Here is a 16,001-nt window from a genome sequence, read left to right as displayed (position 1 = left end):
GTAAAAACCTGGAAAAACAAAACTTGACCATCATAAGGGGAAAAGCGATTATGTAGTCTCCTGGAAAGTAGGAAAATGTTCTCTCTGCTTTTGCATGGCCTTCTCAGCATGTGACATGTTAATTGCACCTACATTATAGGCCAGGGGCACTTTGTGAGGTTTTAAGGCCCTCTCCTCCCACTAATAAAAAGCCAGGTGTATGGCACACGTTTGTAATCCCAGCAATTTGGGATGCTGAGGTAGGAGGATCACAAGTTCGAGGCTAGCCTGGGTAACTTAGTGAGACCTTGTCTCTAAAAAAATAAAATAAATAATAAAAAGTTCAATGGTATTCCCTACCCCTACCCCTGGTCCAAAGTGCAGAAATGGGGAAAAGTTAATTATAAAGTCAGTCATTTTATAATAAAATAAATTATTTGTCTAGAAGAAAACAATTCATATACCATATGTGTATACATATATATACTCGTAGGCTTGAGTATGTGTATTTCTCCTTGAGCTACCAGAAGAAATAATAGTTTAAAGTTTCAATACACAACCCTGAGTAATTCATCAATGAAGCAGGCAAATGTATCAATAAAGATGTAGAAGCCTTAAAAACATGATAAACATGCTTAAGCTAATGGATGTTAGAGATCATTACTCCTCAGAACTGGAAAATTCATATTCTTTCCATGAAGACGCTGCACATTTATTTTCAAAAAATTGGTTTTATTTTAGGCCATAAAACGGCTGTCAAACTTTTTTTTTTTTTTTTTTTTGTATTTTGGTGTCATATGGACCCTATCCTCTTACTACAAAGAGACTATATTAGGATTACTAACCAATAATGACTAGAACATTCCTTTATATTTTGCAAATGAAGAAACATTTGCTTTAATAACTCATAGATCAAGTTAAAAATTATCATAGCAAATAGGAAATATTCCAGATGGATCGGGGTTGGAAATCACTGTGACCTGCTCCCTTTTTTCCTACTCCTTCTGCCACCTTTTCTCCTGATGAAGTGAGAGTCGACCTCCGCACCCATCAACGTTATTAGAACAGTAGTTGGATAGTTGGCATATATTTTCTGTTTTATGTTTAAAACCACCCATTGTTTGTCTTTTATTGTGATTATCATAGGAGAAAAGAGGAAAATGAATGACTCTCACGTTCTGGAGGAGGCCAAGAGACCCCGAGTTATGGGGGATATTCCTATGGAATTGATCAATGAGGTCATGTCTACCATCACAGACCCTGCAGCGATGCTTGGACCAGAGGTCAGCAGGGTAAACTGGGCAGCCAGCTGACAGACCCCCTATGGTCTCCTGGCCACTCCAGCTCTCAGAAATGGGGGTGGCAATGCTTAGAGTTCACATGCCACCCTAATCTGCATTCGAGCTGGTGGTCACGGTGGGGAGGGTAGCAATTGCTGATCAAAAGGTGACCAATTCTCCTTGATGAATATCACATCCCAGGGTCACATACCAGTGATTTCACATAGTTGAGAAAGTTTTGTCTTGAAGAATTTTGAACCCTCATAAATGTTGCAAAAATCCTGCAATAAAAAATCCATAGCCCTTGGTCTAGATTCAGCAGTGTGTTAACATTACACCACATCTGACTTTCCTGTCTCTCCCTTTCTCTCTTCTGTGAATCATTTAGAACCACTTTAGACTAAAAAACAATGTTGTAATACTTAACCCCTAACCGTTTTTGCTTGTATTTCATGAGAATAAGACTAACACAGGGCTGGTAAACTACAACTTATGAGCCAGGTGTGGCCCACTTAGTTTTTAGAAATATCTATGGCTGGTTGGCCATACAACAACAGATTTGAATAATTAAAAAAGGGGATATGTGGCTCACAAAACATAAAATATTTATATCTAGTCCTTTACTGAGACGTTTGTTGACCCCTGGCCTAGGGTACAACCCATACCCCAGTTCTCCATTCATCTCAATTTCATCCTTCCATTGTTGAGGGATCAGTTAGGGATTATGCATTGCATCTAGTTGTTATTACTTCATTCTTTAGTCTCCTTTAATCTAAAACAATTCTTCAGCTTTTTGTCTTTTGCAATGTTGACATTGTTGATTAGTCTTGGTCAATTGCTTTGCATAATGTCCCTCTCTTTGGGTTTGTCTGATTGTTAACCAGTGGTTTGATTGATTCAAGCAAAGCATTTTTGGTAAAAGTACTGCTGTCTTTTCATTGCTTTGCACCCCAGGGGCGGGGTTACTTAAGAGATTTTTTATACTGCTTCCAAGAAATGAAAAGATGGCTTGGACATCATTTTATAAACAATTTTATGGCTTTTTAGTGTGGCTCTGGTAAATTCAAGTATTAATTTTTACTTTGCTGTATTCCTTGGATATTTGCTTTATGGTATTGAGGATAATTCGAAAAACTGGAATATCAGAGTAAAAAGATCTCATCATAAAATTACTCCTTCCATTTTCTTCTAGAGATTCAGTCTGTGGAGACTTAAAAAACTCTAGTTCCTTTTCTATACTTGTATTTTAGAGTATTAGTAACTTCACAGATTAGCTTAGTTTTTTTTTTTTCCAGCTATGAAGTGGGGATTCAGTCAACCATTTCAGAATTTATTGTGTGGATTTAGTATTATACCAGAGCTGGCTTGTACTGGCATGAAAAAGAGAATTGTTAAATTGTTAAGCTGGTTATTAAACATCTTAGTAGCTTGAAAGTGGCTCTAGTAGCACCTGGTTACCTGGACAGCCAGCTGTAGGCTAATGAAATGAGCAAGTGATGCCAGTTAGGACTTTTCTTCTCTGAAGAGCTGTTTGTTGAACATTTGCCTGCATACCACCTGGTGAGTTATGTAAGATGGGAACACACAGTGCAAGCAAAGGTTGTACTGCCAGCTGTGGTTAGTGTGGTTCAACACATACTCCTCTGGGAAGAAAACTGTCCTCCAAAAAGAGATGCAAGAATGTAAGTGTGACTGCCACTTTTGGGCCTATTCTGAGAATTTTGAGATGTGTCATTTCAAGAGTCTTGAAAACTCAGCTGAATGAGATTCCTTAGGGGTTGGCAAACTATAGTTCAGAGGCCAAATCTAATCTGTTTTTTTTTTTTTTCAAGTAAAAATTTATTGGCACACTATTACACCTGTTCTTATATTCTATAACTGGCTTTTTTTTTTTTTTCGGTGGGGGGTGTCCTGGGGACTGTACCTGCTTTCGCACTTCAGTAGCAGTTGAGTAGAAAGATAGAAGATACCCTATGACTCAAAGTGTCTAAAATATTTTCTATCTAGCCCTTTATAGAAAAGTTTGCTGATACCTAATTTTATACCACATACCACCCTTATATATAGGTAGTACTCAGCTTTCTTACAGTACAATCTTTACCAAACTTTTCTGTCTTCCTAACTCGTGGTGTGTATGTGTATGTATGTGCATGTGCATGCATATGCATGTTTTCTCACCTGTGCATGTGTTTAGGACCCTGAAAAATCACAAATATGTATCTTAACAGAATAAAGAAGAGAAGAACTTTTTTTTTTTTTTTTGGTATAGTACTAGGGATTGAAACCAGAGCCTTGCCTATGCTAGGCAAGCACTTTTTATAATTTATAATTTTTTTATAATCTTTTTTAGAGAGAATCTTTTTTTTGTAGATGGACACAACACAATGCCTTTATTTTTATGTGGTGCTGAGCATCGAACCTGGGTACCGCCTGTGCTAGGCAAGTGCTCTACCGCTGAGCCACAATCCCAGCCCAAGCACTTTTTAATCTCTGACTCAGTGTCTAACTCCTTTTTGTTTTAAGTTGTCCCACCTGGCCTCAAACTTGGGATCCTCCTGTCTCAACCTCCTAAGTAGCTGGGATTACGGGTGTGCTCCATTACACCCAGTTTAGAAGACAAGTTTTGATATGTTCCAGCTTCACTATCTTATGACAATAACTCTTTTTTTTTTCCTCCTGCCTCTTGCATCTCAGACCAATTTTTTGTCAGCACATTCGGCTAGGGACGAGGCAGCAAGGCTGGAAGAACGGAGAGGTGTAATCGAGTTTCATGTGATCGGCAATTCCCTGAACCAGAAACCAAACAAGAAGATCCTGATGTGGCTGGTTGGCCTACAGAATGTGTTCTCCCATCAGCTGCCCCGAATGCCAAAAGAATACATCACACGGCTTGTCTTTGACCCGTAAGCTGAGCTTTGCTCTTTCTTTTTCTTTAATTCCTTTTAAAGTGAAAGAGTAGTTCCTCTTAGATAGTGAAAGTCAGCCCTTACCACCCACTGAATCCTCTTGCCTCATGTCACACCGTGGGTATAGGTTACATCAAGTTAATCTTCACATCGAAAAGCACTATGATTAATTTTTCAACAATGTATAAAAGTTAACAATAATGGAGCTTTATATTTTAAATTGCTGGCGACTATCCTGTGCTTCATTCATTTTAGCAGTGAGAGAATATACACAATAAGAGGTCGCCTTTCTTTTTTCATCATCAAAGCATTTTGGTTTTGTTGATTTAAGTGGGTTCCATTGTTGCCAAGGTCAGCGAACACTGGGAAAATTATTGGTATATAAGACAGATTAACTTTGAAAATCCATTGCTTTCACACACACACACACACACACACACACACACTCTCTCTCTCTCTCTCTCTCACACTTCTCTAATTGGATGTGTTCTAGTACATATAGCCCAATAGCCCATATGAACTATAATATATACATGTGACAGTTCAGAGTGATGCTTTACAGAGAAGGTCTGATAAATTCTGTATACAGTTTCACCAATTGGATGTGTGGATTTTGTGTGTTTTTTCCATAATGTTTCTGTAATGTTTTTGAGTAAGAACAAACCCTTCAGAAATACATGCCATGTTTGGGCATGACATGAGCATTCCCTGACCCCCCACGGTGGGTCCCCTGGGAATTGGGTGCATCAGTTTCAGAGCACCTTCACACATTCTCCGTTTCGCATTTGTAGACTTCACACACTTCTTAGGCGAGTTGCCTCTGGTACTGAGGGGAACTCTGATGAAGTTTCGTGCTCTAAAAAGTCTAGGTGGAAGGATGGTCTAGTGAAGATAGTGGCTAGATGAAGGAAGTTCCCATAGAAACTCAAGGCGAGAACCCCCTTCTTGGTTATTAAAGAATGCCTCAAAAAGTATATTCCTATCACCAAGATAGGTAAAACTTTGACATAATCTTATTCTTTCAGGAAACACAAAACCCTTGCTTTAATTAAAGATGGCCGTGTTATTGGTGGTATCTGTTTCCGTATGTTCCCATCCCAAGGATTCACAGAGATTGTTTTCTGTGCTGTAACCTCAAATGAGCAAGTCAAGGTAAGGGAAACCCAAGGTCTTAGAAGAAAAGCAGAATGTGGGGCTTCTCACTAAAGCTGTGGATCTTGGGAGGAGGAGCTTTCTGTGCCATGGCCAGAGAAGGTTCAAAATGAAGTTCAGGACTTTTTGTGAAGAGTCCATTCACTGTGAGTGTATGTGTATGGGTATATGTGTGAGGAGAGCAAACTGTTCCATTTACCAACAAGTAGGGTTGTTCAAGGCTTTGTTGGACCTTGGGCCAAAGCACACTGCACAACCCAGTATTCAACTTAAGTGTAGCCTATAGCAAATGAAGAGAGAGGTGTTTGAAAGCAAATTTCAGTGTTTATTATTAACTTGACACACAACACGCACATGCCTGTGTGAATGTGCATACCCACACCTGTCAGTGCTGAAACACCAGAAAGGATGTGGTTTATCTGGATTAGGAAAACGATTTAAGCGGCTTATGCCTGAGAAAAATTCGTATGCCCTTTCCCCTAAAGGGGACAAGGACTAAAGAGATTCTAATACAGGAAGTCATGAAAAACTTGAGTACAGTATTCCTATTCATGTAGGGTTTGGAATGTTTTTGTTTTTGTTTCCCCCTAATTGTTTTGAGCATAGATTATCTCTTCCCTGGGAACTCTGGCTGTGTTTTATTGGTATTGTGGTTGGTCTGGTCAGAATGAACTAGATTCCCTTTGGGCAGGCACAAAGAGCTCTCCTCTGTACCCTGTCATGTGCAGCTCTGCTGTTCTTAGGAAAAAGGAAATCAGAAAATGTATCCTTAGAAGATTATTCAGTTGGTATTTAGGAAGCCCTAAAGAATATCATGGAAAACTATGGTGGTAGTGGAGAGATAAACAGCTCATATTTAGATAATTGCCAAGAAAACTTATTAGAAAGTCTCCAGTAATATTATCCAACAGAAGCATAACACAACCTGCAGATAGAAGCTATATATGTGTTTTAAGATAGTCTAGTGACTACATTTATAAAAAAAAGCAAGTGGAAACAGGTGAGATTAGTTTTTAAAACATTTTATTTTGCTTAGTATTGAATATCATGAATAATTGTTGAGACTATTTATATTATTTGACTTATATTAAGTCCTTGAAATCCAGTGTATGTTTTACTCTCCTCTCAGCTTGACCTAGTCACATATCAGGTGCTCAGGAGGCACATGTGGGGAGCGGTTCACAGATTTCATATGCAGATCTAGGGACATCCATTTCCAAAAACCAAAAATAAATCACTAGAAGAAATCATTCTTTGGTTGAGGGTTACAGTCACTTGTTGGTGCTTTTGCTTTTATTAACAGGTTTACTCTCTAGTTACAGTGCCAATTATAGTTGCTGTGATGTATCTAATCTCATGAAGCTCAAGTGGAGCCTTTTGTCTTTGACTCTAGTGCTAAGCATCAAAGGGCAAATGCGATTTGACTGTCTTAACATTCATCATTCTGACTGGGGAAGGTGAAGTCCTAAATGTGCTGGAAATTATTCTCTGGTGATTATTCAAGGAATTCTGACAGCACTTCTTTAGATGGCATTACTGCTATCTTTATCATTTTTACCCTTTGACAAAATGAGAAATGTCCAAATATCCATATATTTCCAAATGTCTAGAGTTTAGGACCTTACTTAAAAGAAAAATTTGACTTCCATAGAGAGAAGACCTAAAAAATATGCTTTTGGTTTTCCATTTCAGAAAGGTTGCATAATTTTTGTCTTTAAAGATAGCTATTTCTTGTTTGAAAAGGTTGATTAAGGTTGACTTGGACACACTTTTAGGAAGATCCCAGAGGAAAACTGAAGTTATTTAATATGAATTGGATGCTTTGTCATATTATTACTTCCCAGAAGGACAATTTATTTTTTTCCCCTCTAAACCATGTAATTTTCTAAAGACTTAAAGGAAAGTAGCCAAACATCACAAACTCAATAGAAAGAACTAGAGGGGAGTAAAAAAAAAAAACCAAAACAAACAAGCAAACAAAGAACCACTTCAATGACTTGGAAGTGCAGTTTTAGAAAATGATTAGTTTTTCAAAACTGAATGGAATAGATGAATAAAATTTCCCTCTCTATATATGAAAAAACATTAGGGACTTGCTTTTTAGTAGGAATAGGAATGGGAGAAGCAGTTCTTTCATTTGTTTTCTGGACTTTTCATTCTCCTGTGTCATTAGTTATGGGTTATTAAACAACTCCTGACACAGGTAGTATTCTTTTTTTTTTTAAATTATTTTAAAAAAAAAGAATACTATTTATTTGGACCTATTTATTTATTTATATGTGGTGCTGAGAATTGAACCCAGTGCCTCACAAATGCTAGGCAAGTGCTCTACCACTGAGCCACAACTCCAGCCCATAGGTAGTAAGTATTCTTAAGACTTCATGGGTCCCAGTGGCAGCAGCCTATATCTGTGAAAACAGCAAATGCATAAATACAGGTATTGGTTTTTTTTTTTTTTTCTTCTTGATACTGGAGATTACCTGCAGGGATTCCTAGGCACTGACTGCTTCCAGCTAGCTCTTTTTTATTTTTTACTTTGAGAAAGGGTCTTGCCAAGTTTCATAGGGACTTGCTAAGTTGACTGGGGTCTTGCTAAGTTCCTGAGACGTACCTTAAACCTGGGATCTTCCCAAGTGACTGGGATTACAGGTATATGGTTGTATAGATAGAAGTTTTAAATGTTTATTCACCATATTAAAGATCTTGGCTAAATGTTACTTTAAAAGTCTTCTTCAGTCATTTTGGAGAATCAGGTTTATATACCACATCCTATGAATACATTAAATAAGATCTGTATCTTGCCCAAAGCACACACAAAGGTAACATTTGAGAATTTATTTGCCCAAAGCACACACAAAGGTAACATTTGAGAATTTATTTGAAACTCCTCACCTGGCTTAGAATACCTTGTCATGTAAAAACTATTTGACTTTCTTATATGTAACTCAGAAATTATATTACTTCTAGAGTTGTTTACCACAATAAACATTTAAATAAGCTTTGAAGTTACCAAGTGGATTTGGAAAGGAATCCTTTTGGCGACAGTTTAAAATACAGGAATAAAAACAAGGAAATAGTTTTGGGGTTAATATCTAAACATTTGCTTATAATAGCTTTGTTTTCAGCATTATCTCTAACCGAGATGATGTTTACCTGTGAGTCATAATACTGGGCGCAGAGGAGGTTCATGTTGAAAAACACAGTCCCTCATCACAAGCAACTTGGAATGGGGAAAATTTCTTTGTAGAGGTGACAAACTAGTTGACTCTGATGACAGATATCTGATGCAGGTTGTGAGAAGCTACCAAAGAACCATCCTTAGTAAAATCAATTGAATTTTGGGGTAAAGAGGAGAAAATTTATAGTTTTATTAACTCTTCTTTTGTACCAGGGATTGAACCAGGGGCTACTTTACCACTGAGCCACATCCTCAGCCCTTTTTATACTTTAGAGACAGAGCCTCTCTAAGTTGCTGAGGTTGATTTTGAATTCACAATCCTACTGCCTCAGCTCTTAAACCACTGGGATTACAGGCATGTGCCACCTCACCCAGCTTTTATTAACCCTTTACAAGGTGGCACATATAACACAATCATAGCTCTCTTGCATCAACTACGTCTATAGTGACAGGAGCTTCGTTAGAGGAATAGTTTTTTTAATGAATTTCAAGACAACACTTTACCTATACATGGATTTCCCAGTGACTAAACAACCCTTCCCCTTTTCTCCAGTTTTTATCTTTAAAAATAATTTTTAGCTGGGTACAGTGGCACTTGCCTGTGATTCCAGTTGACACTGGAAGCTGAGGCAGGAGGATTGCAAGTTCGAGACCAGCTTAGCAACTTAGCAAGACCCTTAGGAACTTAGTGAAACCTTGTCTCAAAATAAAAATGAAAGGACGGGGGATATTTTCAGTGGGTAAAGCACTGAAAAAATATGATGATAATTTTTGTTATATTTTCATAGAAAGCAAAAGTCCTCCCCCCTAATTCACTATTGTGAACTTCGTATTTGTCCTTCCAGGTACTTCTCTTTTGATTTACATATGTTGGAATGTCCCTGGACATATCAGATGACAGTGTGTTTTGTTGTTTACGTAAATGAAATTTATACTGCATAGATTCTTCTTTTAAAATATTTATGTATTTTTTTTAGTTTAGGTGGACACATTATTATTATTATTATTATTATTATTATTATTATTATTATTATTATTAATGTGGTGCTGAGGATTGAACCCGGTGCCTCATGAATACTAGGCGAGCCCTCTACTACTGAGCCACAATCCCAGCCCTGCATAGATTCTTGTATTTATAAAATAATTTTAATGTTATGTTGTAGAGATCTTTCCACTTCATTGTATACGTTTGGTTATATAAATTTATACTTAGATTAATTAAGTTAATTTTATAATTTCATTCCTCAGTTACTCAAGTACACAGTAATCACCTGTGCTACCATATTGGATAGCATAAACAACATTTCCTGAATATATATATATATATATATATATTTTGCCATACTGGGAATTGAACTCAGGACATCACACATGTTAGGCAAGCACTTTATCACTGAGCCACATCCCTAGCTCATAAAGAACATTTCCATTATTGCAGAAATTTCTTTTCTTTTTTCTATATTTTTTTTTCATTGCAGAAGTTTCTACTAGTGATGATATAGAGCTGTTTTATTCTTTCTTTAATATTTTATAAGGCAGATACATCATAATTTAAGTAATAGAAGTTGAATTGCTGTATGAATGAATATGTCCAATCTAATTTCTAGATTGCTCTTTCAATGGGCCTCTGAATTTACATTTTTACCGGTGTTGTTGGAGAATATCATTTCTCCTTATCCTTACTGACAATTATTGTTGAAATATTTCATTTTATGGTGGAGCGTTCTGATTTCTATGCTGTTGGACATATTTGTTTCTTTATTGATAATATTTGTTATTTGTGCCTATCCTTTGACAATGTTTCATTTAGACTGCCCCCCCCATATTGATCCTATAGAAGATAATAATATATTCTTGTTAAGACTTAATAACATTTATATGTCATTTATGGTATCTTAAATTGCTTATGGTATCTTAACGAAGTTTAAAGATACAAAGTGGTAGTTTACTTAATATCAGTCTTTATACTTACGTATTTTATATTTTCTTGAAGAAGCCTTTATACCTTTATGTTATATAATTTCTTTATACACACACACACACATACATACACACACACACACACACACATTTTTCTTGCAATATGGCCTGCCACTGAGCTACACCCCACCCCAGCATGTTTTTTTTTTTGTGTTTGTTTTTGTGTATTGGGAATTGAACCCAGGATCTTGCTTGTGCTGGACAAACACTCTATCATCCAGACCTTTTTATTTTATTTTGAGATAAGGTCTCACTATATGGTCCAGCTGCCCTTGATCTCTTGAAAACTAATAGCCTCAGTCTCCTAAGTAGCTAGGATTATAAATCATGTGCCACAATGCCCCACCTTATGTCCTTTTGTAATACTTTTGTAAAGGTCTTTTTTACCTTACATTTAGATTTCAAATCCATCTCCTTCCCATGTCTTTCATTTGACAACCACTTTTAAGGCCTAGCTTAAACTTCTTATTTCCTTCCATCCCTTTTCACCCCCTTAATTATTATGTTTTTTTTTTTTATTGTTATAGGTACAAATACATCACTTTTTCAGAGCTGCACAATAGTTATATAACGTGAGACTCAAACCAGTCACATACATATTACAAAGAGTAAAAATAAATAGATGAAATTATTTTTGTACTATTTTATGGGGTGTGGGGGATGTGGGTTCCAGGGATTGAACTCAGGGGCACTCAACCACTGAGCCAGTTCCCAACCCTATTTTGTATTTTATTTAGAGATAGGGTTTCACTCAGTTGCTTAGCACCTCGCTAAGTTGCTGAGCCTGGCTTTGATTTGTGATCCTCCTGTCTCAGCCTCCTGAGCTGTTGGGATTACAGGCGTGTACCACCATGCCCAGCTGTACTACTTATTTAACCCACTTGTCCAAAATATTGCCATGTCAGCATGTAACAAGTAAAAAGTTTAATAATGACAATTTTCTTTCTGTATAGTTTATACTTCTAGCACATCTCAATTTGGATTAGTCACATTTAAATCACTCCATGGGGCTAGTTGCTCCCACATTGAACACTGCAACTGTCTATTTTAATCGTGTATTTATATATTTATCTTTCCCATTTTACTATCTTCTCCTTAAACAGAGGAATATTGTATTCATGTTTTTATTCAAAACTTACAGTGTTTCAGTACTGTGATATGTTCGTGAAAAGCTAAAATGTATTTGAATCACATCAGTGACAGAAAAGTTTCCAGAAGAGATATGACACTGTTCTCCTGTTTGTAGGACAGAGAATTACCTGGTCATCATTATGTCCAAGAATCCATGCTTTAGGGAAGGCATTGCTATATTGGAGAAAGTCCTGGAAAAAGTGATTAGGTTGATGAGGGGTCTTCGAGTCATCCCATAGAAAGAATGATGACTGTAGCTTTGATGATGCTTTGCTTGGGACTCGGGAGATGGAGATGGGCATGAATAGGACAGTATACACTTCAAGGGCTTGAAGAGCTAGCTGTTAAAAGCAGAAATGAGTCTGTAACTCAAAGAGTAGATCTAAGGTCCATGAGAAATAACAAGGGACCAGGGGCTGGGATTGTGGCTCAGAGGCAGAGCACTTGCCCTACACAGATGAGGCACTGGGTTCAATCCTGAGCATGACATAAAAACAAATAAATGTATTGTGTCCATCTACAACTACAAAAAAATATTAAAAAAATAAGAAAAAAACAAGGGGCCAGATAGATCTCTGGTGAACAGTAGGAAGGTCTTCATGCCTAAAAGTAAGTTGGTCCATCTCAGAACCAAAGCGTATCCTGCATTAAAGGTATTGCAGCAGATTACCTACCTTCTTATGATAAATGACAAAAGACTTCTAGTTTCACATGGAAAGAGGAATTAGACTCCATGATTTCCAAAGACCCTTCTGTCCTTGCAGTGCTATGGTTCTGTGAGATCATACCTGTGAGCATATTTGGGTCTTTTTATGTGAAGGTATTTGTCTGTGGATGCTTGGATTTACATTCATCTTTTCTTTTTTTTAAAGGAGGTTTTCCCAATAAATTTAACTAGTACTTGCTTACATTTTTCATATTTAAACCACTTATTTATTCAACGTTGTTCACTGTTTTTAGTTACTTCCTAATGTACTTTGGCCGTCTTAGAGATTCTGGGCTTCTTAGAACTTGTTTGGAAAGGTCTGATAAGATCAAGTTGAAAATCCTGTGCATTTGATGATACAGTGTTTTTAGATGAGTTGCTGATGTATGGTATACCACAGACACTTGGATTAATAAATATTCTAGTGAAGATCAGCACATTTCACTTACAAACCTCTTTTCATCCCAGGTTCTCAGGTACTTTAGAGAGTAGGCAGAAATTCATAACATTTACTCCCAAAACTTTGATATTAATATTCAAGTAAGTTTTAGAAATAAACTAGCAACTTGCAGCCTATGTTATTTTCTCCTCCCTCTCTCCCTCCCTTCTTTCACCTTTCCTTCTCCGTTCACACTGGGGATTGAACCCAGGGCCTCACACATTGTGCTAGGCACATGTTCCGCCACTGAGCTATACCCACAGCCTTTGGTTGTTAATTTTCAAAGAAGCAAAACGTTGTATTTTCAATTGCTGATATTTATCTCAAATAAGAGTTTTGAATTAAGTTTTATAGCTCCAAGTTCAGGAATGCAAGAAAGGGTCAATATTATATTTCTTTAAGGAAAGGCTCTATTTGGTAAAATATATCTCAAACTCCAAAATTTGCAACATTTCCTGATAACCTTGTAGGAATTTCTTTTCTCCAGAACCTAACATATTTGTTTGTATACTAACTTCCACACAGGGCTATGGAACACATCTGATGAATCATTTGAAAGAATATCATATAAAACATGACATCCTGAACTTCCTCACATATGCAGATGAATATGCAATCGGATACTTCAAGAAACAGGTGTGTTTCTCACTGCACAACATTGTTCTGTCTTTCGTTTTCTTAAAATGATTCAGGTAGCTCTCATCCAAATAAGTTTTTTTTTCCCCCTTTCAGTGTTTCTATTTATAAGAAGTATTTTTATTTTGTAAGCCATATGCTAGGAGTAAACTACATATTGGACTAGAGATTATAACAGACAAAGTACTACACAACTGCTTGTTGAGTGAATGAATAAATGGCATCTGTAAATGAAGCATCGTATTGTATCCTGACATTCTGAAATATGGTATCCCTAGACTAAGAGACACTCTCAGTCCTAAGTGTGTAGAGTTGTCCAGCCTCAGGAACTTGGCGAGGCCCTAGGCAACTTAGCACAACGGTGTCTCAAAACGTAAAATAAAATGAGCTGGGGATATGGTGGCTCAATAGTAAAGTGTCTCTGGGTTCAATCCCCAGTACCAAAAAAAAAAAAAAAAAAAAAAAAAAAAAGACTCTTCTGTGGTCCTCTTTGTGGATGATGGCAATAGTTACTTGGAATGTAAGTCTGCTGAGAGATGAGACAGAATATCACAGGTAATAGTTCTGAAGTCCAAGTTATTTTACGCAAATAGATACTTTGAGGAAAATTATGTTTGCATTATGTGGTATTATTTATAATATTTAATATATACCCTCAGTACTCTTGTTATTATAGCCTAAAGCATGTAGATGAATATATTGCAAACTATGAATATCACTGAATCAGCTATATATCATGGTGGTCTAGAAGTTAAAAACTTCTAGTTAAAGTTTCATTTCTTTAATATCAAGGTTCTTTTTAATTGCATTTTTTTTTTAATAGTTCTGGGGATTGAATCCAGGACCTCTCTCAAGCTAAACATATGCTCTACCATTGAGCTACATTCCCAGTTGTAATTGCTATCTTTTTTTGTTTGTTTGTTTGTTTTGGTACTGGAGATTAAACCTAGGGGTAGTTCTCTACTGAGACACATCCCCAGCCCTCTATTATTTAAAATAGGATTTTACTAAATTTCTTAGAGCCTCTCGCTAAATTGGTGAGGCTGGCCTTGAACTTGTGATCCTCCTGCCTCAGTCCCCTGAGCTGCCGGGGTTAAGCTGCACTAAGTCTAGCTAATTGCTGTAGTTTTTATCAAGCTTTTCAAATTTATATATTAATATTAGTTCCTGATTTTTTTTTCTTTAAAGAGAGAGAGAGAGAGAGGGGAGAGAGAGAGAGAGAGAAATTTTAATATTTTATTTTTTAGTTCTCGGCGGACACAACATCTTTGTTGGTATGTGGTGCTGGGGATCGAACCCGGGCCGCACGCATGCCAGGCGAGTGTGCTACTGCCTGAGCCACATCCCCAGCCCCCTGATTTTTTTTTTAAGAATCCTAGGCACCCCCTCACTACTTTGTGGGGGGTACTTTATAACAATCATATTTATATTGTAATTCAGTGCAAAATTAAACCTAATTTTTAGCTAATTCCATTTCCATTTCACACTTTTAAATTTGATTTATTAGGGTCATAGCTTTTATGTTGTCTAGCTTCCTGTGTGCACTGTTTGTTTTCTGATGTTTTTTGAACTTCATGGGTGGTTTTTAAGCTAAGCCTCTTCACAGTAGGGCAGTGGAACCTTGAAGAGAGCGCATCCTGGTTCCTCGCATAGGGCCTGGCACATAGTAAGCACTCAATAGATATTTAGTGCACAATGTCTCTATGAATGAATTTATTTACTTTGTAGGGTTTTTCCAAAGAAATTAAAATACCTAAAACCAAATACGTGGGCTACATCAAGGATTATGAAGGCGCCACTTTGATGGGATGTGAGCTAAATCCCCGAATTCCATACACAGAATTTTCTGTCATTATTAAAAAGCAGAAGGAGGTAAGTAGGTTGACCTGTATTCCTTCCAGCCAGCTAGCCTTCTTTGGGGTGGGTTCCTTTCATTGGGTTCTGTGTGTACGAGTGTACTGTATGCTGTACTCTCAGCTTGCTGTGGTCATTTGTCTCCTTTTTAGGCCACACTCCTAAGAGAATCAGTGCTGGTTCAATTGGTATAAAATACGATGGCATACTTTAATTTTGTCTTGCAAAGCCTTGTACTCTCTGCCCTCAGCCATCTATTTTTTTTTTAAATTTTTTTAGTTGTAGATGGACACAATGCCTTTATTTTTTAATGTGGTGCTGAGGATCGAACCCCATGCCCTCTGTATGCAAGGCGAGCACTTTTAACACTGAGCTACAACCCCAGCTCCCCCGTCAGCCATCCTTTTTAATCTTAACTCTTTGGTTTCATCTCAAATGAATTCTCTCAAGACCATTACTGATACTTTCACCTTCTTGCTGGGTGTCTTTCTCCATTACCCACGCCCTTCATCCACACACAACAAGCCATTTCCGCTTCTGTTCCAGTTTATCCTTTGAACCTATCCAGCACTGGTTTGCTCCACCTGTTTGGATTTTAATTATTCATCTTACATAGGCATTTATCGAAGCCTGTATTAAAAGCTCCTTTTCATTGCATGTTCCAAAGGAGTATCCTGCTAAGTATTAAGTGATTTATTATATGATGTTGGAATGACATCTTTTAAGAATTAAATGGAGCCATCAGGGGAAGGGCTGATAG

The 16,001-nt window shown here is 37.1% G+C and overlaps 1 protein-coding gene across 2 annotated transcripts in view; it reads left to right on the top strand.

Annotated features, from left to right (window-relative positions):
* The window catches only part of Kat2b (lysine acetyltransferase 2B), a 106,037-nt gene that overhangs the window by 78,042 nt on the left and 11,994 nt on the right, over positions 1-16,001 (top strand). For both annotated transcript variants that reach the window (XM_078038305.1, XM_078038306.1), the window contains exons 9-13: positions 1,126-1,262; positions 3,954-4,162; positions 5,191-5,317; positions 13,277-13,387; positions 15,116-15,259. In XM_078038305.1, coding sequence (XP_077894431.1) covers positions 1,126-1,262; positions 3,954-4,162; positions 5,191-5,317; positions 13,277-13,387; positions 15,116-15,259 — 728 coding nt within the window. The remainder of the gene's footprint in view (positions 1-1,125; positions 1,263-3,953; positions 4,163-5,190; positions 5,318-13,276; positions 13,388-15,115; positions 15,260-16,001) is intronic.

Source organism: Ictidomys tridecemlineatus, chromosome 2 (genome assembly GCF_052094955.1).
Source record: "Ictidomys tridecemlineatus isolate mIctTri1 chromosome 2, mIctTri1.hap1, whole genome shotgun sequence".
NCBI classification, from domain to species: Eukaryota; Metazoa; Chordata; class Mammalia; order Rodentia; family Sciuridae; genus Ictidomys; species Ictidomys tridecemlineatus.
This window is presented reverse-complemented; position numbering and strand designations above follow the sequence as displayed.